The sequence below is a fragment of the Falco cherrug genome, chromosome Z (assembly GCF_023634085.1).
Source record: "Falco cherrug isolate bFalChe1 chromosome Z, bFalChe1.pri, whole genome shotgun sequence".
In the NCBI taxonomy this organism is placed as follows: Eukaryota; Metazoa; Chordata; class Aves; order Falconiformes; family Falconidae; genus Falco; species Falco cherrug.
Window position 1 is genome coordinate 45,267,318 of NC_073720.1, and position 24,862 is coordinate 45,292,179.

The 24,862-nt window shown below is 36.0% G+C and overlaps 1 protein-coding gene across 8 annotated transcripts in view; it reads right to left on the minus strand.

The window, feature by feature from the left end:
- The window catches only part of FANCC (FA complementation group C), a 91,464-nt gene that overhangs the window by 57,721 nt on the left and 8,881 nt on the right, over nucleotides 1–24,862 (minus strand). For 3 of the 8 annotated variants that reach the window (XM_027808428.2, XM_055699523.1, XM_055699524.1), the window contains exons 2-4: nucleotides 9,586–9,759; nucleotides 7,949–8,033; nucleotides 2,539–2,633 (exon numbers count right to left, since the gene is read on the minus strand). In XM_027808428.2, the coding sequence (XP_027664229.2) occupies nucleotides 2,539–2,633; nucleotides 7,949–8,033; nucleotides 9,586–9,750 (345 nt within the window). In that variant the 5' untranslated portion in view covers nucleotides 9,751–9,759. Of the gene's footprint in view, nucleotides 1–2,538; nucleotides 2,634–4,293; nucleotides 4,355–7,948; nucleotides 8,034–9,585; nucleotides 9,760–11,737; nucleotides 11,879–17,518; nucleotides 17,597–21,376; nucleotides 21,560–24,862 lie in introns of those variants that run through there. The other 5 variants (XM_055699525.1, XM_055699522.1, XM_027808427.2 and 2 more) reach the window with 4 other exon arrangements.

The following is a 24,862-nucleotide window of genomic DNA, read 5'->3' on the forward strand; positions in this document are numbered from 1 at the left end:
ACCATATTACAAACAAGGCTAAGGTCAGATCAATCACTACAGAGGTTGGTCATCCAGTCAATATGAAAACAGCCGATGCACATCTCAAACTATGGCTCTCATAGAAAATGTATCTTGATCTCTTTCTGTGACAATCTTTTGAAACAGATATAATATGGAAAAGAAAGCAGTTCAGGAGAAAACAATGTTAAGTATGCACTACGTAGTTTAACAGACTTACTGTATATTTATTTAAAAAAAAATATAAATCATTATCACACATGGCGAAAGAAACCCTTCAAGAGTAGCAAAATTTACCTTATGTTCTTCTGTACAAACAAGCACGGTATCACAATCTCTGGTGACTAGAATTACAATGATGATTAGGAAAAGGAGATCAAAGCACTTTCTTCAAAAAGCTTTGTTATGATGCACACTGGACAGTAAGAAACAAGAAGAAATTCTAACAACTACAGAAAACAATTGAGTAATACCCTTTCTTTCAATCTCCACTTTTGTATTCTTCTGCTGTGCATCTTACAGCTTCCCTTACCTATCTTTTTTTTTTTTTAATTAGAAGTTTTCCAAGAGCTCTTTCTTTCTTTCCAATCAAAATATGAACGTATTACATTCCAGGTCATATTATGCTACACCCACTTTAGGCAAACTAGGGAAGTGCTGAATAATTAAAATAGCTAGTATAACATGTTTGTGCTTTGAACTCCTCCATGCCCTTTTCCTTATCACTTTTAGATTAACTCCTGACCCATCAAGTCACAATGACCATTAAGGTTGGTTCAAACACACAGAGTGGGTAGAAAAATTCCTTGCAGACTACAGAGAGGCTTGAATCAAATGCCTTACATGTTAGTCCCAATCTAAGACAGTTTCAGGTGGCAGTGCTGCCATGGTGCCAAAAGCAGTAGTCCCACCTTCACCTACCCCCAGCTTTTTGTTCTTGTTTACTTGATACTTTTTCCTGTATCAGCAACACCATCAGTTCAGTTACATCAATCAGATAAGGCAACACATCTAGATTAGATTTCTCCCTCCTAGAAACAGAAGCTATCTTAGATTGTCTGGGTACAACTCTCCCTCATTACTTATCATTAATGTGTATGCTGCTGCTAATAACATATAAAATGACAAATTTTGTTCTGTTTGATAACTAAGTGCATGGTATTGTGCATCTCCTATGTTATCACGAAGAATATATCCAACCAGGCAGACTATTAGAAAAGCAGGATTTTTTTTTTTTGCGTCACTTTGCTTTGGTATGCAAGCATTGCCACAGTGTGAATTCCAAGTATGCTAACCTCAGGAAAAGCCTCTTGAAAAGGTTAAAGACAAGAAGAAAATATGGGTAATTTTAGTTAGTATTAAGTTGTTGAGATTGTCACGGCGTGTGGTACAACCCACCAAATAGGTACGTACAGGCACCCAAGGGCATCTGAAAGTTTGTGAGAACTTACTGCTGAGATTACTGCACCTAGATCAACAATACTACACAGTTAAATACAGTTATTTACCAGCATAAACATCTGCACTACCATTACCTAATTTATAATAATTTGTACGTCCTAGTGTTACATGCATACCTAGATAAACTGAGATGTACAGTCGACTAGTAAGTAAGAAATTAACTGCTTAGAGAAGCCTAGAAATCATGTCAGCTTTAGCAGAATTTTAGAGAAGCCTAGAAATCATGTCAGCTTTAGCAGAATGTACATAAATAATGATCAGGCTGCTACATTCTCACTAGTTGTGAGGACTATGATATATATATATATATATATATAAAAAAAAACATTAACAATTTCATTAAATTTTTTAAGGATATTTTTATATGGACCCACAGAAAATGCAAGGACATAAAATCAGCAACACTGCACCATCAAATTGCTATTCAGTAATGTCAAGGATTAAGCACCAATGTGCTGAAAGTTATTTACATGATGATGTGCTTTGCTAGTTCAGTGTGGAATTACATAAAATATGAACAGATGTACCATGCAAACCCCTACATTCAGGATTAAAGTTAAGGATTCATTATTCCTTAAGTCACTAAATATAAATCCACACACAAGCACTGCCCCTCCCCTCTCTAACTGCCTTTGAAGAAAGTTTGGATACAATTAAATTCTTCATAGGCAGGAGATTAAACAAAATAATAAAAAAAAATTAAGAGCAAATATAAGCTGTTCTCAAAATGAACTGTGGTGTTTCTCCAGGTTATTTATTTAATCCTAATTGAAGGGTGGTTTGGTTTTTTAATAACACTTGTTTCCCTTCTGATTTGTGGTCATCGCTCACTATTCACAGTGAATCTAAAGGTTAAAGGCCACTAAAACTACTCCCTGTAAAATGACACATCTTTTTAATATTTAAAATGACAGACTAGCACTGTGTCACAATTAGAGTGATATATACATCAACACAATATGTATGCAAGTTGTTTGGAGCAGTTTCTTACATGACAGTGTCTCTATGCTATATATGTAGCGCTTTCAAATAATCAATTTAATTCAAAGCAGTGCTGGGAAGGATTCATTCACTTACCCGTATCCAGCTGTTGGCCTTCAGTTCCACAGGGTTCTGTGGTTCACTGCTGTATAGACAACATAAGCACCACATCAGAATCTTCTGGCTTTCATCTGCAGGAAAAAAAGTAAGTAAGGATACATTTAAAGAAAAAAAACCCCAAACTCAAAACACAGAATTACACACAGAAATCCCTATCTGTCCACAAAACTAAAGCCCTGAATACCAGTCTCAACTCATAATGCTTCTATTCTATCAGATTCACACCACACATTTAATGTTATTCATATGTAGTTCTTGTGTAATCATTTCCATCAACAGCAGTTTAAAAGGTATCAAAGAGTTCAAAGTCTATGCAACATTTAGATGGTCTTAAGAAACATGCATGACCTAGAGATTCATTTACACAAATAATACTTGAAGCTATCATCAAGGAACTTTTGACCCAGTATCTGAATAATATCATTAATGATAAACAATACTAAACAATAATCAGCATTGAAGTATGGTCACTTGTGAAAAAGTTAAGCTTGTGAAGTATGCACTCATTCGTAACAAGAACGTAAAACGTGACATTTTCTGCAAGAATATATTAAGATTCTCCATGCTTCAGGAAAATGACATTTCTGCAGACAGCAGAATAGCTAAATGCTGATGGAAAAAGAGTCCTATTGTGATTTTCTGTTCAGGATCAGATCAGGTTTTACTTAATTCTAACTCACTGTTAGAAATTACTTGCCTTCTCTAAAAACCTACTACACTGAGCAATACTGTCAGTGTTCAAATGCACAGACAGTAATCACAGAAGCTATTTGGACTAAGTAGTTAAGAGTCACTTAATTCATTATTATTTCCCACAACTTTGTTTTCAATTGGAGCTTTTTTAAAAAAAAAATGTTCCTTGGCAGATGCAAAGAGCTTCTACAATGAGAGAACAAAACTGCATGACTGTATTTTAGAAATTTTATTAGGAGACATATTTTAGAAATTGTATTAGGAGACAATTTGATTATCAAGCTCAGCAAGAGATTTCTTTTGTTTTCTGTGTCTTTTGTTATCCAAGATGTAATAGACAGTATTACTCAGAACTGCTTTGCTGGCAAAGCCTGAAGAAAAATATAAAAGCTCCATTAAGTGATGCCTGTATTTTCACCAGGTGATCAAAGAAGTTAATATTGATTCAAACCAGTATTCCTCAATAAATATGCAACAAGCCTGTAGGCCATTACTGGCCTCCCACTGACTAACATCTCTGCACAGAAATGGTTTCTCAAACATACACATTCCACTGACTACAATTTGGGGTATTCTGCCATTGTGTGTTTGGGGAAATTTTTTTAATATGATTTTTACAAGGCAAATAATCTCCTCAGCTGTTTAAGATTGGCATTAAAGGAGACATGTCGCATACTGCTTAGCAGAAATGCAAAGTATCCTTCTACTTTGACTGCAACTATACCCAACTAGCATTCAGATGTCAACACTAAAAGGCAACTGTCTCCTTCAAAAAACATTTCACCTAAATTCTGATATGAAATTATATGGGAGGCAAAATAAACAAATACTGTTTTACTTGTTTAAATGACAAAAAGATAGCCATTTGCTTCTCGGAAACCAAATTTAAACATTGTTAATTGCTAGTACTAAAATATTGTCTGTTTCTGAAGTTTGGCCTTTGAGATAGTTTTCAATTATATGAATTATATATTTCTTAAAGTCAAACTATACAGAAAGATAAGGTGGGGCGGGGGAGTGGAATCGAGTATAACCTACCCTGAACAACACATAGGTAGTTTAAATGTTCCTTCTTTTGACTCATCCTATTTATAGCATATATATATACAGTATGCCATTAAGTCATTTTATTTAAGTTAAGGTTTTCTTTTGACCTAAAAAAACAAAGGAAAGAGGTGAAAAAAAATGCATATATCTGCTTAATTAGACTTCTAGATGAGAAGGCTTTTTTGCTACACGTGACAACTTGCTGCATACTATAAATTGCATATATTGTTGCCCGTCAGAGATATAAATCAGTATGATGAAAGCAAAAATGATGAAAACAAAGCTCAGATAAATGATATACTGGTGCACTTCACCAGCAAAATGAGTCTACACAGATTTAGCTAGATATATTCAAACCTCAGCCTAAGTGAAACCAACTTACATTGGTGTCATAGCTATGCTAACAGTTCACAGAAAAATAAGGGATTTGTATAGCATCACAATCTTCCCAGTCAAAATAACTTTTTGGCTACAACCAAAGCTGAAGTATCCTCTCACAGATCTGTGAAAAGTAGGAAAACGGACATACAGTCCTCTTGCTGAAGTACCCAATGACACTCAGAGGGCTACTCTCAGGTCCGCTGTTTTCTTTTCACAGCTGTTTTGGAACTGGGGATGAAAGATGGGAAGATTAGGAATAGAGGCGGGGGAGGGAGAGAGATGTTAAAATAATTATGGCAGCTGCAAAAAATAATCACATCAAAAGACCACAAAGAGTTGCAGAAAACACTGGTGGGTTTTTTCCTCTCATTTTTCCAGTAACTGTGATAAGCATGGAAAACATACCATCATGGTATGCACTGAAAACCATTATCAGGATATGGATGAAGGTATGTGATCTTATTATGGCATGAAAGAATGATCACTGTGCAAATACATACCCAATTAATACAACCAGAGGAACAAAACTAGCAACTCAAAAGCTGGAAAGTATATCCCAAAAAAGGTCACCAACCATCTACTGGACTTCCTAAGCAGGTTAATGTTGTAACTCCAACTAAAGGAATTAAAATCTTCTGTAAGAAATTTAAGACAGCTTGGAATTTGTTTTGTAAAAAATAAAACAAAAAGAAAAACCACCAAACAAACAAAAGCCCAAACCTTTGTGAGGAATCAGATTGCATTTCTTCCCTGCCAGTCTCACATTAAAAATTAGATAAAGAAAGCAAATGAAAAAGAAAAAAAAAGGCAATGTTTTTTCCCATAACATGGTGTGGTCTCAACCATCCTATGATACAGTCAGTTTATAAATACCCTGTCATGAACAGGGCCAGATGCAAGAAACTAATAAGAAAACTCTAATCTTACAGCCAGAAATACTCTTTTTAGAGCTTCTTGTAAAATCTTATTGAAATGTATCAGAAAATGTTGATTAGCTAAAACTGAACTTCCCGTGGAAATGAATGCATACATAAGCATGCACACTCACACACATATACTGACATACAGAGCCACAAAGAAAATCCCCATCATTTATAGTATTAGTTTGGGATTCAGGACATTTGGCCTAAAAACTCAAACCAGGAGGGTCCTACTGAGAAGATAATCCCTCAGCCCACAGAAAAAAACATCGGAATTCCTTACCAAGACTGAATTCTTCATGTATCCCTTGTGGTTCAGGACCACAAGTACAGCCGTGAGATTTTCTTTGGTTGTGCTTACTTCATATTAGCATTCTAAATAGGGCTAACTTGGTCATCTCCTGCTCATGAGTGTTTATGAGGAGATTATTTTCCCTTGGAGACCACACTTCCTGCACTGAGTGGTCAGATATGTCAGCTTCCAGCACCAACAGACATTCATCTAAGGTGATAGGTATTGTGGTTTGGACATGACGCAGAAGTATAATGTTTTTCCTCCTCCATTTATTAGTATGAAAGACTGAACTGAACAGAATTAGTTCCTTCTACTGTGAGGGTGGCCTCAACTCTGACACATACCTGAATGCCCTATTTATCCAAATGAGAAATTACATGAAACCCACCTGAGACTCAGCATCTCCTATAGCCAGGACTGTCTTAAAGAATAACACAGTCTTCAGAACTAGTGCCAAACAAAATGAAAATCCACTGAATCTAAAATGCCAGCAGTCCAATGGGTGCTCAGGTGGCTTTAAAAAACCAAAGTGGTAGGAATGTATAAGCAGACATCCTCAGGTCTACTGATGTCAGAAAATCTCCTTGACTCACATTTAAGCATTAAAGTGAAGGATTCCATTTTGAGCAAGTGAAGAAGCAGAAACAGATGGCTTTCAAGTTTGATGAAAAATATAGATGAAGCTACTTTCTATACCACAATATATTGTCGGCTCAGAAAAACTGATGGTCTAAAGACTTGTATATTCCAAACAAAAACTTAGAAGAAAAACATGTGTGTAATTGTAAACATCAATAGTTACAAACATTCTCAAAAATTGGGACTGAGTAAAATGGGAACTTCTTCATTGTAAAAATAAGTCTGTATGAGAAGTTTTTTCCCAAAAAGTGCCACAAAAGTACACATTTGTTGCTCTGCAAAAGTAATCTATCAAATCTATGGTTCCTTCCCAAATTTTCCTTTCAGAGGGGAAGTGTTAACATAACACACATCTACCATGTGTTTTGCAGACAAGTTCTTTCTGCCTGTGCTTGGAGCTCACTAGAAGATAAAGCCAAAACAGAAGACATATCATCACCTTAGCCTAATGATGAGCTTGACTTAATAAGCCATTTCAGGTGAACACAAAAATTGTCCTTTCCTATACCCACCCAAAAGGAAGCAGAAGAGATAAAATACAATTTTCTTATTTTTTTTTTTTTTGTAGTTGTAGTAGTAGCAGAAGACTGGCAAAAGATTACTTTAAGGGGCTTACAGAGAAGCTCAGAATTAGTTTTCTGCTTATAAGTAAATTTTATGTCATATCTCAACACACCCATATCTCTGTTCCTGAAAAATGTACTGGAAGTGCTGGTAGTGTTGCACAAGCAGTGTCTCCTCCCTCCCAGCACACTTCTTGTCCCCAACTTCTTTTCCCTTCTTTAGTTTCACCTACACACATACATACTACCAGTAAGTGGCTTTTGGTTTTTCATGCATTTTTCCTATGTCACCACTGTTTTGCTTTTGAGCCTATGCGCATTTCCACTAGTTTGCAAGACAGAGAAAATACACATTCAGAATAAACTCAGTAAAAAAAAATACAATCACAATTTAGTAGAGCTTTACACTAACAAAAAACCAAACCAAGTATCAGAATAATTAATTCCCCTATATTAGCATATGTAATAGAATATTTTAAAACTGGAAGAAACTTCTGTTGAAAGTAATCTGAATTTTGTACATTTTGAGAACCTACAATAAGAAAATAAGAAAAATGGAAATCATGATGCACACAAACCCTCAATGGCTTTAAAACCTACTGCTCCCAAATCAAGACTCTGTAACTAATCCATGAAATTAATTAGCTCCAACAGTAAATTTAAGATTTCTCAGTGCCACATATTTTAAATAACTTGGCTAACCTTTTAATCTCAAAATTTTGCTTAAGTAAAAAAGAATGCTGTGTTTTTAAGGAAAAAAATCAAAGTATATAACAAGTCGTATTTTCCTAATTCCTATAGAGCAAAGTTTATGGAATTGCTGTGGAAATATCATTACATGTTCTTACCATATCCGACAACAAAAGGATTCCAACAAAGCCTTCCTAGAAGCTGGCCAATTAAAGGGAACTGCTGGATTGCTAAAACTGAATCCTGTTAAAACATAAACCCAAACAAAAATATAATAAATATACTGCATATCAAAAGTAGGTTGGTTTGTTAATGATCCAGATTGCTGCAAATTACAATCCCAATAGTTTTGCTGTGAAATGCTGTGGAAGCAAATATCTGTAGCTATGTAACAAAAGCAGCACTTCCTGAAATTGGCTATAAAGTCATAATTCAAATAAGTTAAACCTTAAGAAATTAATTTCCTCACCTAATATTTAATTACAGTAGAAAATTTGTTCATTTGCCTCACATCCAGTAATCAGAAAACAGTATTAGTGACCAAGGTTTCATGACAAGAAAAGCACAAGTAAAGTATATTTTTGCACATCATCTTTGCTTTAATATACTGTCTCACAGACTTTCTGAAGAAAAGAATGCCTACTATGGCTTAAAACTAAGTACACTTTCGTTACTTTTGCTTGCTTTCTTTAAATTAACTGATGTAATGACTACCCAGCAACAAACTTCAATCTAACTTTTAACCAAATAGAAAGCAGCTTCACTATAAAAGTAGTAGACAATGTAGTTTATATACAATCATGCATAACCAGTCTTATTCTTCCATTTTTGTAGCTTTATTATCTAATAAATGAAATTTTTTAAATGGTGCTGTGCTGAGATAACATGCAAGTAGCAGGAACGATAACCATCTCCTGCTGCTGCAATAAATTCCTTACATTTGTCTCACATTTGGGGCTAGCCCTAGACTTTCTGGGGCCATATTCACAAGGTCCATTGCAGGCCAAGCCTCAGATTACTTGAGATAGCAACATTAAAAATAGTTACTTTTTCCCTCCCTCTCAAGAAAAAGACGTATATAAATATGGGAAGAAACACCACTTCACAAAAATCTTTTATTTAAATTCAGTTCAGAAAAAAATAACTATACTGTAGTCTTCAGGTAAGAGTAGTATTTTAAAAGTACTTCCATAAGAAGTCATGCCATATACTAAAAAAGCCATGCTCAGAAAAACATATAAACAATTAAACATACAAACAACTAAATTTACTTTTAAAAAAGCACTCTAGTGAGTGCAGACAAAATTAAATTACTAAACAGAACAGCCAGCAGCATATGCCAACAATCTGACCGCGCTGCTAGAATTCACTACATGTGCCACAACACTGGGGTTAACGTGTCAACAGACTCCCTAAGATTTAAAGGATCAGTTACAGTTTTGCATGTTAAGGCCTTTAAATAATCCAATTTATGACCTGACAACCAGAATCAAATTCTTGTTTATTTTAAAGAGTTTTTTAAAGAGGCTGGAACATTGGCTGGGAAATCTCACGTGACAACAGCCAATCAAGAAGAAAAAGCTCCTTTCACAATAAATCAGGGGAACAGGAAGCACGCTCCTGTTTGCATTACCTGTAACTGTTTCCCCAATTTGCCTCTCTGATCCAGCAATACATTAGGTCAATAACACAAAACTCTTTACTACTGTTGGCTTCTGATTTGGTCAAAACACGGTGCAGATTGTTTCTGAGGGTCTCTTTAGCACATATCACCCTTCCTTTTAAAGTCACTTACCATGTGTTTTAAAGTTTCATAAACCTGATGCAGAAACTCCTGGAGCTGGGGCAAGTGAAAGCACACATCCTTCTGGGATTCCAGTGTGGTGGCTTGACCCCATTTTATAGCTTTATCCAACCAATATTCAAAGTTCAGTTTGGGCACTGTAGTGTCCTGGGCCATTTCACAATCCTGAAAAAAAAATTGCAACTCCACATCAGGCAGAATATATAATAATAAAAATATAATATGATATGATATGATATAATATAATATAATACAATATAATACAATACAATACAATATAATATAATATAAACATAATAATAAATAATAATATAATAAATACTGGCTTCAAATCAACAAGGAAAATGTGAAGAAGGATTTCTGCTAACTTTCTGTGTGTTCACATGTGAAGGGGGGGGTATCTGTGTTTACAACTCATAAAGGTGCCAATTTTCTTTGTAGTACTAAGAGGGTAAAACAACCCCATTGTGACAAAGTAGCAAAGGGGGCACTGTAATCAGTAAATTAACTTAGAATGTACCACCCAGCTGTGTCTCAGGCTTTTATTATCAGAATTTGTCATCACCACTATTTCACTCAAAGAATATTAGAATAACATCAGTGTGCATTCATTTAGAATGCTTTGTGTGATGAGAAGCTGCAAATGCTCATTTCAAGACAAATGAAAGCCTTAAACTAAGGCTCAATCAAAACAAAAGGAGTTGGGGGGCTTTGCTCATTGTAATTTCTACATTTGTAATTGATCATTATTTTTACATGCAAAAAGAGTATTCTCCTTAAAGGAAACTAATAAATTTAGTATTTCAGCTCTGGTTTTCTTTGTATTAATATACAAAGGAGAAGGGAAAAATATGGACATGCAGCTTTACATATAACTCAGTTCTGAATAAAATCTGTACCATATATAATCTATACCCAGTGGCAAACTTTGAAGTAAAAACTGCATTTTTGAGAGATTAGTATTATTGCCAAGCTAGCTAGAATGTTAAAATTTAACCAAATTGCCCCAGTAAAAGACACCTCCCCCCCAAAAAAAACACATTTTTTTCTGCTTTGCTATTATATTTTTCATTGGCAGAAGGACAGAGAATAGCACAGCAGGCATTACAAGAATCTTTAAAGCTCTCTGAAAGAAACACCTCATAGGCTGAAAGAGCAAACAAGCTCTTGCAGCCATTCAATCATTGTTCTTTCTGTCAAGACTGTAAAGACAACTGTCAATTAACACAAATGTGGTGGTAGTTTTCAGAAATGAACTGTTGCCCACTTGGAGACAAATTCAAACACTCATAGATACCACAGAAATCAGTGAATATTTATCTTTTTAAGGTACAGACAGAAAAAAATAAACCTGAACCTCAGCAGCAGCCCTGCAAATCAAGCTTGCTTCATACAGCTAACCCTTACAATCACATCACTTGTACAGCATGCTAATCCGAGCCAGATAAAAACCTGAACTTGTTTAATTTCTATGAGTAATAGATAAATAAATATCCCATAGTGAATCATAACTATTATTTGAGTTTGGATCCTGTCCATAAAAAAAAAAAAAAAGTAAAGCTGTTGGCCCGCCAGAGTTCAATGTATATTTACCCTAAACATGTTCAAAGTAATGTAAGCAAAGCCACTGCTTTTGTGTACTTTATTAGAGTCCTGCTTCTACCTGCAACTGCTGCTGTTAGCAGAACTCTTAACAACCTGTGCAGTGCCAAGATCTTACTGATCTTCTACAAGCATCAAAAACAGCTTATGAGACTTCATCGCCATAGCTTGCTGAAGCATAGGTCAAATACCCAGCAGCAATTAGCTCTCAAACCCTCATATCATCACAAGGCCATAATAGACACTTTAAGAACAAATCAAAGCCAGAAATTGAATTTACACATTTGCGTAAATTAATGAGCCTGTTTGATGTTCCTAGGTAAGATTAATCCTCCTGAAAAATAATCCCATAACAAAATGGCTCCTAAAACTTTAGATAAAAAAAAGGTTAAAAAGGTAAAGAAAGAAAAGAAAGAAAGAAAGAAAAAAAGAAGAACCACAAAGACTCCAGCATTTTGGTGCCAATCACATAAGTTGACCACATACTAACAGAGGATTCAAGCCAGGCAAATCAAGCAGGCTTATTTCCTATACCAGGTACCTGTAACTAACACTATTTCAGTATGCAGAATGGCACAGCCATGGCAGGGTGAGGATGGTCTTCTTCCAGAAGTCTGAAATCCCAGCTCCACAATAAGGTGTTTTATCTCCCTTCTTAATGACAGCTAAATAAACTGGATTGCTGGTCCAGAAAGACACCTCAGCAGTTCCTTAGCTGGTCCAGATCCACTGCCCTATAGAGAAAACTGTCAAAGACGAAGATGTACATTCTGAATTTTAACTACAACAACAACAACAAAAAAGGTCAAAAAGGAGAACATGAACACAAAGCATAAAAGAAAGGAAATATTAAAAGTATCTATATGTTGCTAACTGCAAGTGTACATTTTTACAGTTTCTGATAGTTAATTCCATTAAGATACCTAGTCCTGACTATCTTGGATATGAGCAAAGTACTGTCCCATCAATGGACTTCCACTAGTCACATAAATAAACGTCTCTCCTTCACCAAGAAAACAAAGCAGTTCTGTGCTCAGTGCTATTCAAAATCTTCACCTGAAATGCAGCATATTTTCCACATTTGTCTTGTTGTATGGAAACATAAGCAAAGGACTTGCACCAAAAAAACCTGACTACACATTCTAGAGTTCAAAGCCTATCTTCAGAAGGATCAATCCTGAACTTGCTCCTTTCACATCATTTTCTGATGAAACAGAAATAAGAGTTCTGTTTCTAAAACAGAGTTCCAAAATTTTAGCTGCAGTCTAATGCTCATTCATGGACACGTTTATGCACAAAAATAGAGGAGTCAGTTTTCTGCCCCATTTCTAAAGCGGATTAAGGGACAAATAAATATACTTTTCTGTGAAATTAACTTTGTGAAACTGCCTAAAATAGTGTAATACCAGAAATAAGAAGCAAGTGATCTAAATGACTAACAGAGCAGGTAATCCAAAGTGTGTATCTGTAATCAACTATAGTACATACACTAAAAAAAAAAAAAAGGAAATAAACCATTAAGAGTGACAATTACAAATATTGTTATTGTTATTGTGAATAACAACGTTTGCACACTTTTGGGAGGAAGGAAGCAAGGTTGAGCGCTTCTGTAAAGCTTTATACAAGAACTAGTCTTGCCAATTCCATAGTAGCAGAATTTCTTAAAGAAACCATTAGGATAGATTTTCAAAAATTATGATCACAAAAATTCTTAAGTGCTAAAAATATTGCTGTTATCTGTTTTGGGATACAATCAATTCACGTTCTTATAAAATGTATTGCAATATCTACAGAAACTGAGATTTCCAAGAATTGCTGCGTCATTGCCCCTTGTTTAGCATTCAGTATGGGCTTCAATTAATCCTTGATCAAGGGCATGCTTAATTTAATACACACTAATATTTTGCTGCATCACAACGCTGTTCATGCCACACTAAGAGAAAACAGGCAAAAAGAATTACCCCAAGCACCTGTTCTATTTGCAATAGCATGATTGTTAAGCTGTACTTAAAGTGTTTGCTTTTTAGAAGTCTCCAATGAAATAGTTATTTTATTGATCGTTTATTTTACCTATAGCATCTAGTCCTGAAAAGAGCAATTTTATTAATTGCTTATTAAGCTTACTCTTGCCTTCAACACTACTGGAAAGCATACAGTAAAATCAATTAATGTATAAGTAACACAATTAAAAAGGAAACGTAACATACCAAATCTGACACACAGAGTTAATCTCAAAAACTGTCACAGGATATACAGTTCATTAACAAGAGATATATAAAACTATTAGCTAATTAGGTGTAATTTAAACATTCAGAGCCCAGTAAGAACACACTAAAAGACCTACAGAAATTACAAATGATAAAGACTCAATCAATAATTTGACCTGTCATACTTTCAAGTATATTCCTAAAGTCTCTTTCAGGTTCATTCTCACTCTCCTCGGTTAGTTGGGACTCCTTTTATTTCAGCTGCCAAAAACGAGAAACTGTTTCTTATCTATGACCCCGATATGAGGCATTCAGAAGCTGGCTTTGCTGTAAATCACCTGAAAATACCCTTTGCTTCTAGAAAGAAGGGTAAGAAAGTCTTTAGTTCTCTCTCCCAGAATCCCCAGTCAAACCTTCCTAGTCTTGCACTTTCAAGCACAGGGAACCCTGTGGAGCTCAGGCATAAGGGTACTTGTTCTGTCTTTCAGAAGCTGAAGGCAGCATTTCTAACAAGGAATGGATTATTCTGTCAAGTGAGCTATCTGGATTAGTTTCTGAACTGTAACAGTTCAGTCAGTAACTTTCATTACCAGATCTCGAGGCAAAGCCCTACAGTATACCAGGGCACTCCACTTAACAACAGTTACACAGTTACATCCTCCTGAACACACACATACAGGTACCACGCTGCCACAGTCTTCCACTTTAAGACATACCTGAATACTATTCCTCTGTGACAGTCAACTACTTGCAAGGGCAGAAGAGATACCAACACCGTTTTCAATTACCTCCTTATCTATAGTTTGAAAATTAAATAGTTACGCGTTTGGCATGTAAGGTAGCAAAATAATGAAGATATTTTTTCCCTAGAACTGTAGAAATAAAATCTTTTTAAGTAACGCCATAAAAAGATAAAAATCAAGTGAAAGCAAAGTAACTTCTTCACTGAAACTCAGGACTCAGTTGTAATAAAAAGGGAGTAATGCAGTTGCTAAAACATTACAGCTCCTCAGAAAGAATCTCTGTCAATCACAAAAAAATCAGTAACTTTCACAGCTATCAGTTTCCCCAAACCTGGCTTTAATAGGTTGCCAAAAATTACTGCTAAACTTTTATCACTTATTTTGTCTCTACCCTTGTAAATTCAGCTGTTATTTTTAAATAAGAAAAGCATTTCTAGTAGAAGGCTCTTTGAGATACCATTAAGGTACAATACTGCCTTAAGTCATAGCATTCCAAATAAATGTGACAAAAACTTGCATTCAAGTTCTCATTTGCATACTTTTCCTTCAACCAGTGATAAGTAGCTCCACACTCCAAACACACACTTCACTTTTCATTACTTCATCTCCTCCCTCCAATCTTGCCCATCAGCAACCTCAGCTTGTGAGGAAAAAACAAAACAAGAAAACAATTAAAATACTTCTATGACATCAGGGTCCAAAGACCCCAAGCAGAACAAGGTCACCACTGAGCTAACAGAATACAGAACACATAAACATACATTCCAAATTATGTTTAGGGTTGTTGACACTTACAAAAGCAGTAGAACAGTCCTTTCGTGCATGTCTATTACTCTAATAGAAATTAGGGGATAATAGCCAGAATTAGGAGACTAGATATTAGGAAAGGATTCAATATATTGAATTCAAATTAAATTTGAATTATCAATTTTGTATTTAATTTATTGCAGACATTAAAGTGAAATGTCGAAAAAGGAAAAAAAAAAAGTGCCAAGGATTGATTTTTATACCCTGCCCACAGGTAGTACTGTAATGCTGCAAAGAGAGGAATGCTGTTTTTTTCATGGTGAAACTTTGAATTAATCTCCAGTTTTAAGTTTAAATTCAGGGGAATTCCATTCAAACAGTATACAATTACAAGTTAATTGGAGAGGAGGTTCAGTGATGAGGGAAGCTTAGATGATTGGTTTTGTTTATGTTTAGGTCAGAATGGAATAGAATAGATTGTTTTGGTTGGAAGAGACCAACCATGATCATCTGGTCCAGCTGCCTGGCCACTTCAGGGCTGACCAAAAGTTGAACCATGTTCCCTTTCTGTGAAGATGTTATTCTTCCAATAAGGGGGGAGATAAAACACCTTATTGTGGAGCTGGGATTTCAGACTTCTGGAAAAAGACCATCCTCATCCTGTCATGGCTGTGCCATTCTGCATACTGAAATAGTGTTAGTTACAGGTACCTGGTATAGGAAATAAGCCTGCTTGATTTGCCTGGCTTGAATCCTCTGTTGGTATGTGGTCAACAATTGAAAAATCAAATTAAATAAAATCAAAAGACACCATGATTTTGACTCCTTTGGTAATAACTGCTAACTCTATTATGATACACTATCACTAATACACTAATAGAGCAGAAAACCATTAGCTTACTGTTTCCGTATTTCAAAGATGATGACAATCATGTCACAAATTTACTATCTAATGGGTGATATTTTAACTTTATGCCAAATGAAAAAAAGTAGCAGTTATCCAGAAAACAGATATTATCTCATTTATTATTTCTCTACATAAAATGCCTATTAGGTTCTTTCACCTTGTTTCCACAAATATATTTTTCACCTTCACCTTGACAATTCTCCTTTTACTTGCCAAGAATAAAACAAAAAAGTAATACTACTTAATTAGGCAGTAAGTCCAAACATGACTTATTCCCTACTTTAAAGAAACTAAAGCCTCACAAAAACAAATTCACAAAATGTTTATTAGGAAAAAAGTGACTATCTTTTTAGAAATCTCAGAAAGGCCCAAGAGTAGTAAAGACTATGTGAAAATTAAAAATTTTCCATTATTTATTCTTGTAATCTTATTTTTCAGTGTCGCTTGTTGAGAAATTAGGTTCCCAGGCTGGTTTTATAGGTTGGTATTTAATCTAATCTACACTCACTAGCAGTCCAGCAGTCCAGACTGACCTACAGAACAACTTCTATCTTGATTTTGGACAGTGTGCTTACATGCAGTGTTGGTTAGTGCTGATTTTTCTTTTGATAACTTTTCACTTTGAACAAGTTTGCCTATTCCTTTTTGTGCCTACATTCATGTGTATTTTACAGCAAGAACAAATAACTATTAACAGAAAACTGCCTGTCTACATGCAGACTGCCCAAGTTAAAACAGACTGCATGCAAATGTATCTTCCTCTGAAAATAAAACGAAAGAACAGAATTTTGTACAAAAAAAAAGGAACCAACACTGGCTAAGTATTGTGCAAAACCTGGTAAAGTAAATTTGTGTCAACCATTATCATTCAACATTTAGACAACAATTCTCTGAAAGTAATTAACTCCTCTATGTTGTTCCTCTGTATTTGTTTCCTGTATTTACTTCAATAATTAATATTTTAACAGTTGTCAGATCTGTCTTCTGAATTACATTATCAGGTCTCACTGGAAAAAGATCCCAATTTTCATCTCTAAGGGACTGTGGCCACTAAAAGGGCTACTTTAGTGGTGGACAGCATATACATAATATGTATTAAATCTCTTGCACAAATTTAATCTGAGTAAGACTGCAAACAGCAAAATTGTGTTTCCAGTTGTATTTTGTTGCCCTGCAGGACTGGAGAAGAGTCAGTGCCCTGAGGAGGCATGCATTGCTGGGATTCATACAAGATTTCGCTTTCTAGAACACTGAAACATTACATTTCCCTCTCCTCCCCCAAAAGGACTGTATAATCATAATAAAGCCTTCTCCTTCCCATTCATCAGGCTATAAGCTTCATGACCAAAAAAATATTATTTATTAGCCTTCCCTGATAATGGAAAATACTGCACACAAAAATTAATTTCAAAACTTTCTGGTTCTAATGGTAGGCTTGTCTGGCAGCAGCAGATCTTCCTTCTGACTTACCCCATTTCAAAAGGTTAAGAATCAAACCTTCTTTAATGGGAAAGGCAGAAATAATAGCTCAACACATGCATAATAACTCTTATCTTTTGCCCAAGGGAACAGTAAAAGATGTGAAAGACATTTAGGAGTGGTATCACTGAATTTTACAGATGTTATTTGTTACAGATGTTATATTGTTACCTTTCCATAATTAAACTTAACAGGACAACAAGGTAATTATCACTTCTATACACAAAAGATGTAATTACCTGCCCATGGAATGGATTACTATGTTTTCAAGCACAAATTGAATACAAAGACTGATCATTTGCCACTGGAAGTCACTCCTGCAAAAAATGCACCAAGTTTGTAAGAGTCCACTACAAGTACTTTTTTTTTTAAAAAAAGGTTCAATTTAAGAAGAGAAAACAGACAATGAAGTAAAGTACTTTTATATCTCTGGCAGAAGGTTCTATGCAATTCAGCAAAGTACCAAAACATACGATGACCTAATTTAAAACAATTTCAATGTTAGGACTAGCCAGATCAAAATACAGCAAGGCCCATGTAAAGCTGTCCATACCACCAGGCACGGAATGTACAACATGGAAACTTGTTTCAAGGCAATAAAGCAAATCTCAGATTTGACCAGTACACACTGATCTCTGGCAGATCAACATACCCTTCCAAAACAAAAGCCAGATTTGAAACAGGGGGCTTCCAGCTCACCCTTAAACTCCTTGCTTGTTCTTTCATATCTGAATTGCCTAACTCTCACCAGTACACAGTGACCTACCACAGAAAGGGAACAGCAACATACAACAAAATACAGCTGAAGCCAGAAATCACATACTGGGCATTGTGAACAGAAGTACAAAAAAGTACACACCTACATAATCTTCTAGAAATTGGGGGGTGAAGCACATCTCCTTTCAATATATTTCCTCATTAAGTCAAAAACTTACATATTTTCTCTTGCACAATCTAAATAGCAAACCTCCCAAGATCATTTTGGTAGCTCTCAGGTCACTGTAACGTGGCAATCTTTCCTAGTGCTTTAAGGATAAAGATTTTTTGGGATAGCTCTAATGAAGGTGTTAAAATAGTCCTGGATTTAGTTTGCTGGACAGAGCCTTTTCACTCAGCTCGGTTCATTCTCAGCTGGCTTCCCTGAGAACAGCTGCAATAAAGGCCACACGAAGAAAAATGCAGCTAAGACAACAATGCAAACAAAGAATAAATGCAACTCTGGAAAGAGGCATTAAGTCTGATTCAGCCTCTGAACTACAAGAGGCACAACTGCTCCTGTAGAATGCATAGTAATATAAAAGTAATATATTTTACTGGACTTTGCAAAACATCCTATCATTGCTAACACCAGTTTAAGCTTCACTGTGGCTAGTAACATCACACATCAATTGTGCATGGGCCTCTGTTATCAGTGTCTAAACACAACACAAATTAGATCTTTTGCTGGCTACAGGAAAAGGAACAAAATTCTGATTCTGTTTACATCAGCAGCAAATTTTGTTGCTTTCAATGCATAAAATTTCACACAGTGCATTCAAGATGCTGAAAAGTTTATCCACATAAGAGCTCAGCAAGTCACTACACCAGAAAAGTTAGACCTCTTAGCAATAATGGCAAATTCTTGTTAGATGTAATTTATTGTTTGTACCCCTCCTCCTATATCCTATCAGCATCTCATGGGCTATGTGACATGAACTTTGACTATAAAGCTTTCAGTACCCTCTTATATAGCTTCATATAAGCCAAAGCAAAGATGTGAAAGAATTAAAATTACCAAGACAGTGTCAATTTTGTACCAAACGCAAATTTTACTTTTCCAGTTAAAATTTACATCTGGTTATCACTATCTCCTCCCGCTTAAATCCACTATTAGACATTTCTACTATAACTTCACATGCCTAGAAGGCTTTCTTCAACCCCTTCTCTACAGAACACTTCTTCAGAAAAAAACTAGGGGTGCTGGCTGACACAGGCTCAGTGTGGGTCAGCAGCGTGCCCTGGCCGGCAGGAGGGCAAACCGCGTCCTGGGGGGCATCAAACACAGCATGACCAGCCGGTCAGAAGCGGGGATTGTCCCGCTGTACTTGGCCTTGGTGCGGCCTCACCTCGAGCACAGTGTGCAGTTCTGGGCCCCACAGTTTCAGAAGGGTGTTAAGGTCCTGGAATGTGTCCAGAGGAGGGCAACGGAGCCGGTGGAAGGGCTGGAAGACATGTCCTGTGAGGAGCGGCGGGGGACTCTGGGTTTGTCTGGCTTGGAGAGAAGGAGGCTGAGGGGTGACCTCATTGCTCCCCACAGCTTCCTGAGGAGGGGACGGGGAGAGGGAGGTGCTGAGCTCTTCTCCCCGGGATCCAGTGACAGGACGTGTGGGAACGGTTCAAAGCCGTGCCAGGGAAGGTTCCAACTGGACATTAGGGAACATTTCTTTATTGAGAGGGTGGTCAAACACTGGGAGGCGGTCGATGCCCCATGCCTGTCAGTGCCTTAAAAGAGGCATTTCAACAATGTCCTTATTACCATGGTTCAACTTTTGGTCAGCCCTGAAGTGGCCAGGCAGCTGGACCAGATGATCATGGTTGGTCTCTTCCAACCAAAACAATCTATTCTATTCCATTCTGACCTAAACATAAACAAAACCAATCATCTAAGCTTCCCTCATCACTGAACCTCCTCTCCAATTAACTTGTAATTGTATACTGTTTGAATGGAATTCCCCTGAATTTAAACTTAAAACTGGAGATTAATTCAAAGTTTCACCATGAAAAAAACAGCATTCCTCTCTTTGCAGCATTACAGTACTTTGAGCTACCTGTGGGAAGGGTATAAACATCAACCCTTGGCACTTTTTTTTTCCTTTTTCGACATTTCACTTTTAACGTCTGCAATTAACAAATATGCACTAATTCCCTAGTTTCCAAGCATAAGTAGAACATAGCTTAAATTGTACACAGCAAGTTAGAACACTGGTCCTCTCTTCAGAGGCGTCATGTATGACCTGTAATGGAAAAGAAAAGTGTATTCCTTTGTATTAATATATCAAGGAACAGCATTCACTTCTACATGTACACACAAAAAATACAAGGAGTCAGGGGGGAAGGCCTAAAAAAGTTCCTACCAGAACATCCTCTTCCTCCAACTAAGCTGTGGAGAAGATTCTGCAAATGAGTAGCATGGTCTGAAAATATTCAGCTTTGTTTCACCATTTAAGAAAAAGGGGGGGCTGGACACACAGGTGGACAAGGGCAGACAGGACAGACAAGGACACAATCTATTTAGACATAGAGAAGAATGACTAGCCTGTCTTTCTGCAATGACATTGTAAGTTAACACTAAAGGACTTCATATTTCCAACAACTGTGCTTCTTTAATAGCCATGCAACTTTGCTAAACTCAAGCTTTACCCCTGACTTACACAGATAAATCGCAAGTATTTGAACATGTGTTAAAATACTGCCTATGGTACTGATATCCACATCTATTCATACAGTGTACAGAGTTGTCTTGCTTATACTATGTGCATTCCTTTTCTCCAAAAATCTCTAGAGCTGTTCTTTTTTAAGAACATGTAATATTTAATATAGTATGAAGCATATACCTTTCACTGAAATTCTTCAGTTCTAGAGTTAAAGTATTTCTACCTAAGTGTAAGGAAATAAAGGCAAAACCAGAGTCACTATCCAAAGTTACTGAGGAAGCAAATGACAGAAAAAGATAAAAGACACAAATCTCATATGTTTTAGCCCATTAGACAACACTGCTTCTCAAGGACTTCTTCAATGATAATCTATTATTCAACCTAAGCTCCTCAAGCATGACACAATAGTTTACGTAATGGTGAATGGTAATATTCCACTAAACAGAAAATGACCACACAACAATCATGGGAAAGTGTTTTCTTTCCAATTTTTAGTATACATTCTTGCTTTTGCATGAGCTCTAGTGACAGCATAGTAACTGTAGTAGAAATGATACATATTTCTTCTAACATCAATTGAGGCTACTGAAATTCTGTGGGAAGCATTCACATAGTCCACATACATTGCAAGCAAGTTTGCAAATGGAAGAATGCATTTCTCCTTGGCGTTAAAAAAAAACTTACCCAAGAGTCTCATACTTTTCTCTCCCTCTCTCTCTGACTACTCAAACCCAGAGATAGCCACAGAATAAGATCTTCTGAATAAAGATGTATTTATGGCATTAAGCACACCTGACAGAAAAATAAAAATGTATTCTTCAGAATAAAAATAACTTCATGACATCCACATCAACATTTACAGCTTTTTGTTGTACGTTATTTTAACACACTCCCACAGACACTTCTCCCTGGATTCCATTGACAAGTTTCATGCTATTCACAGGCGTTAAATCAGGCTATTCATTCTTTGCCAACAAGAAAAAATAATTTTCCTCAGAAACACCTACAGCAACGACTTTCAGTGATTCACTAAGCTAAACTCATACTGCAGCAACAATTAGCTATGTGGGCACTCTGAACGTCAGTGCCCAGTCTCCAATCTGAGTATTGAGGCACTGATTTGTAGGATTCATAGTCATTTTTTTCCTGTATATTCTATGCACATGTACTTTCTAATGTATAATAGTGGACTCTGTGATTTACCAGTAAGATTTTTATGGTATCTGTTCATGAAAACCCCAAAATTTAGCAACATCACCCTTGGCATGAAATTAAAATCTGTGTAGTTCTGGTATTCTATGGGAAAGGAGTTACTTACGATCTTCAGTCTGTTGATGATAGACAAGAACTTTCATTGTAAAACATAGGAAAAAAAATATTAGCTAGTGGTATGTCTCTTCGCCTCTTCTCCCTGGACACTCACATATGTCAATTTAGTTGTATATTATGGTATCTCTATTCTAGTCACTGTTTGGAATATTTCAATACTGTCACATAGTTAATCAAGACTTACAAAATAAACATGTCTAGTGAATCTACTAGTAGGGAGGAAGGACAGCCTTACAGTTTAGCTCCAGGAGTCAGAAGCTTAAGAGTCTGACTCTCATTTCTGACACATCTCACACATGACACTAAAGAAGTCATTTAAGTGTCCAAGACCTGTTCTGCTTCACCTCTACAGAAGCCTGATTAGTACTGCTCTGCTTTTAAAATTTAATAGTACAGTGTATTTATTTATATTTTTTTAATCAAAGTAAAAACACATGTCTGATAAGATCAGATGTGCTCCATTTGCAAGTAAAAATAATTTATTCCTCTCAAAGATTTACAAAGTTCCTTGTGCTCCTGGACTTTATTTTGCCAGACTACCATAACCGATGCTGTGCAAATTGTATTTGAGCAAGTCATCTGTCGTTAGATTGTGTCCAATTCATGACTAGTAAGTTTAAGAAAATATAAGTCATAACATTGCTTACATACAGAATTTGTATTCAAAGTAAAAAATGCATGCAGAAGTTCTATGTCAGAACCCTGCAACCATATGCAAGGCTGACAGTTTAAAAAATAGTAACAAAAACCTCTTGCAAATAGCATGTCTGACAGGAGTCCATCCTTCACGATTACATGAAGTAAAAGCACTCTTGAAAAGATGTTGAAGAAGTTGTAACTAAAAATTCCAACATAAGATTACAATTGTTAAGTTAATATAGATATATCTTTATGATTTATTTATTATTGATTTATGTTTAATTAGTTTATGATTAATATAATACTAATAACAAATATTTTTGTATTAGGGATACAGTATTCAGCTCCAAATCATCACATGCTATTTGTCATAGCCATCTAAAATCAATATATTTCTATAGTAAAATGCACAACTAAGTCTTACAAATTTTTAAATACTTTTGCAATACCCACAAAGTTATTGGCCCTCACCAAAGAGAAAATACTTAATTTACTTTCCTATAATTTACGAAGTAAATTTACTATGTGGTCCTGAAGTGGTCTTAAAAGTTGGTGGGATGCACCAACCGTGCAACAAGTTTCAAGACACAAAAGATTTTTTAATTCCAAAGCTACATGAAAGAAAATACAGAATTTTAATTAGCATTACTATTGTCTTAATTTTTGCAGCATTAATTAATGACAGTCATTTATGGTAATATTAACCAGAAAATCCGGTCTCGGAATACCCTTGTTGGTGAAAATTAAATGATTTAATACACGATTTGACTTTACATGTAGTAAGATCTTTACAACCTGGCATACTTTTGTGCATTTTTCAAATCAGGTTGGCACAAAATATGTTGTATTCATTAAAAAAAAAATCTGATAAATCAAAGACAAGATTTTTATTTGGGACTAAGTTCATGCAATATATACAACTTCCTGTAACTGTGAAAAATGATTCCATGTATGTCAAAGGACTCTACCATTTTCTAAATTATCGTTTCAGGCGAAAACTCTTTCACCAATCCTTCACAAGACCCTTCACCCACATTTTGAAAGACATCTTTGTCAAAAACAGCACCTTCACTGTAGGTCAATATACTGAAACTTATGTCTGAGGGAAAAAGAAAGAAAATTACAGTTTAAAAGTACCCTGAGCGCACAAGGTTGCTCCATTAATGGAACAACTATGTCTAGTGCCTTCAAATGGGTATCCTTTGCTGCTTAAACTCTCCATAACATTACCCTTAAAATCTCAGTTCCCACTGGTGTTGCTTTTGACACTTTCACGCATGGTATCCTGTGGTCAATTTCATGCACATACCATCCACCTGGTACACATGCATGTGCTGACTTGATGGAGGACTATTGCCAAACAAAATGTGGAGCAGTCTCTCTTTGACCCACCCCTCAATTTTTAGAAAATATATAGGCATAGAATTGTTTTCAAACCTTTATCCTGCTTTCAAACTTGTTTAGAATTGACTTACATGTTCAATTCTTAGTAGCCAAAGACATGAAGATGTGGAATCACACAGATCTTACCTCCCGAAAAAAACTAAGATAAAAGGCATATAAATTATTATCAAAGCTTGATCCATGCCTGCAAGTGAAAAGATAACCATTGGGATCAGTTTCTGACGCACAATCTCCTGCTGCCATGTTCTGTACAGGCAAGTCCCCACGGAAGGGCAAGTACAGCAGGGTTCACAGCCTCTTTACAAACCAACCACGAGAGGACAACCAACACCGCGGTTCGGCAGCCTGCGTCGTTCCAAGAGATGGCAGTAGCGAACAAACCGCCACAGTGAGATGCCTCGGGAGGAGAAGCGATACACAGGAGAGCTTTCCCGCAATGCCAAAATTCAACATACAAGATTTTCGTAGACTTGTCGGTAGCTCACAATATATTTCGATAAATACCTGAAATTCTGCTTCAAATATCGTATGATTGTTACGACACAATTTTTGAACCTTGAGCAAAGGGAAGATGAACATAAAAATATATTACACAGAAAACAACCCATGTAATTCTGAAAACAATTTGAATGCTGCTTGGTTTAATGATGCAGACAAAAAAGCTTTCAATTTACAAAATAGAATCAGAGTTTGCACTGCGGGGGGGGAGCTTCAGATCTTTATAATTACATATTGGAAAAAAATCCCAAATTCTTAATATCCTCCTGGTTTTCAAAGGCCTGTCTCTAGAATGTTATG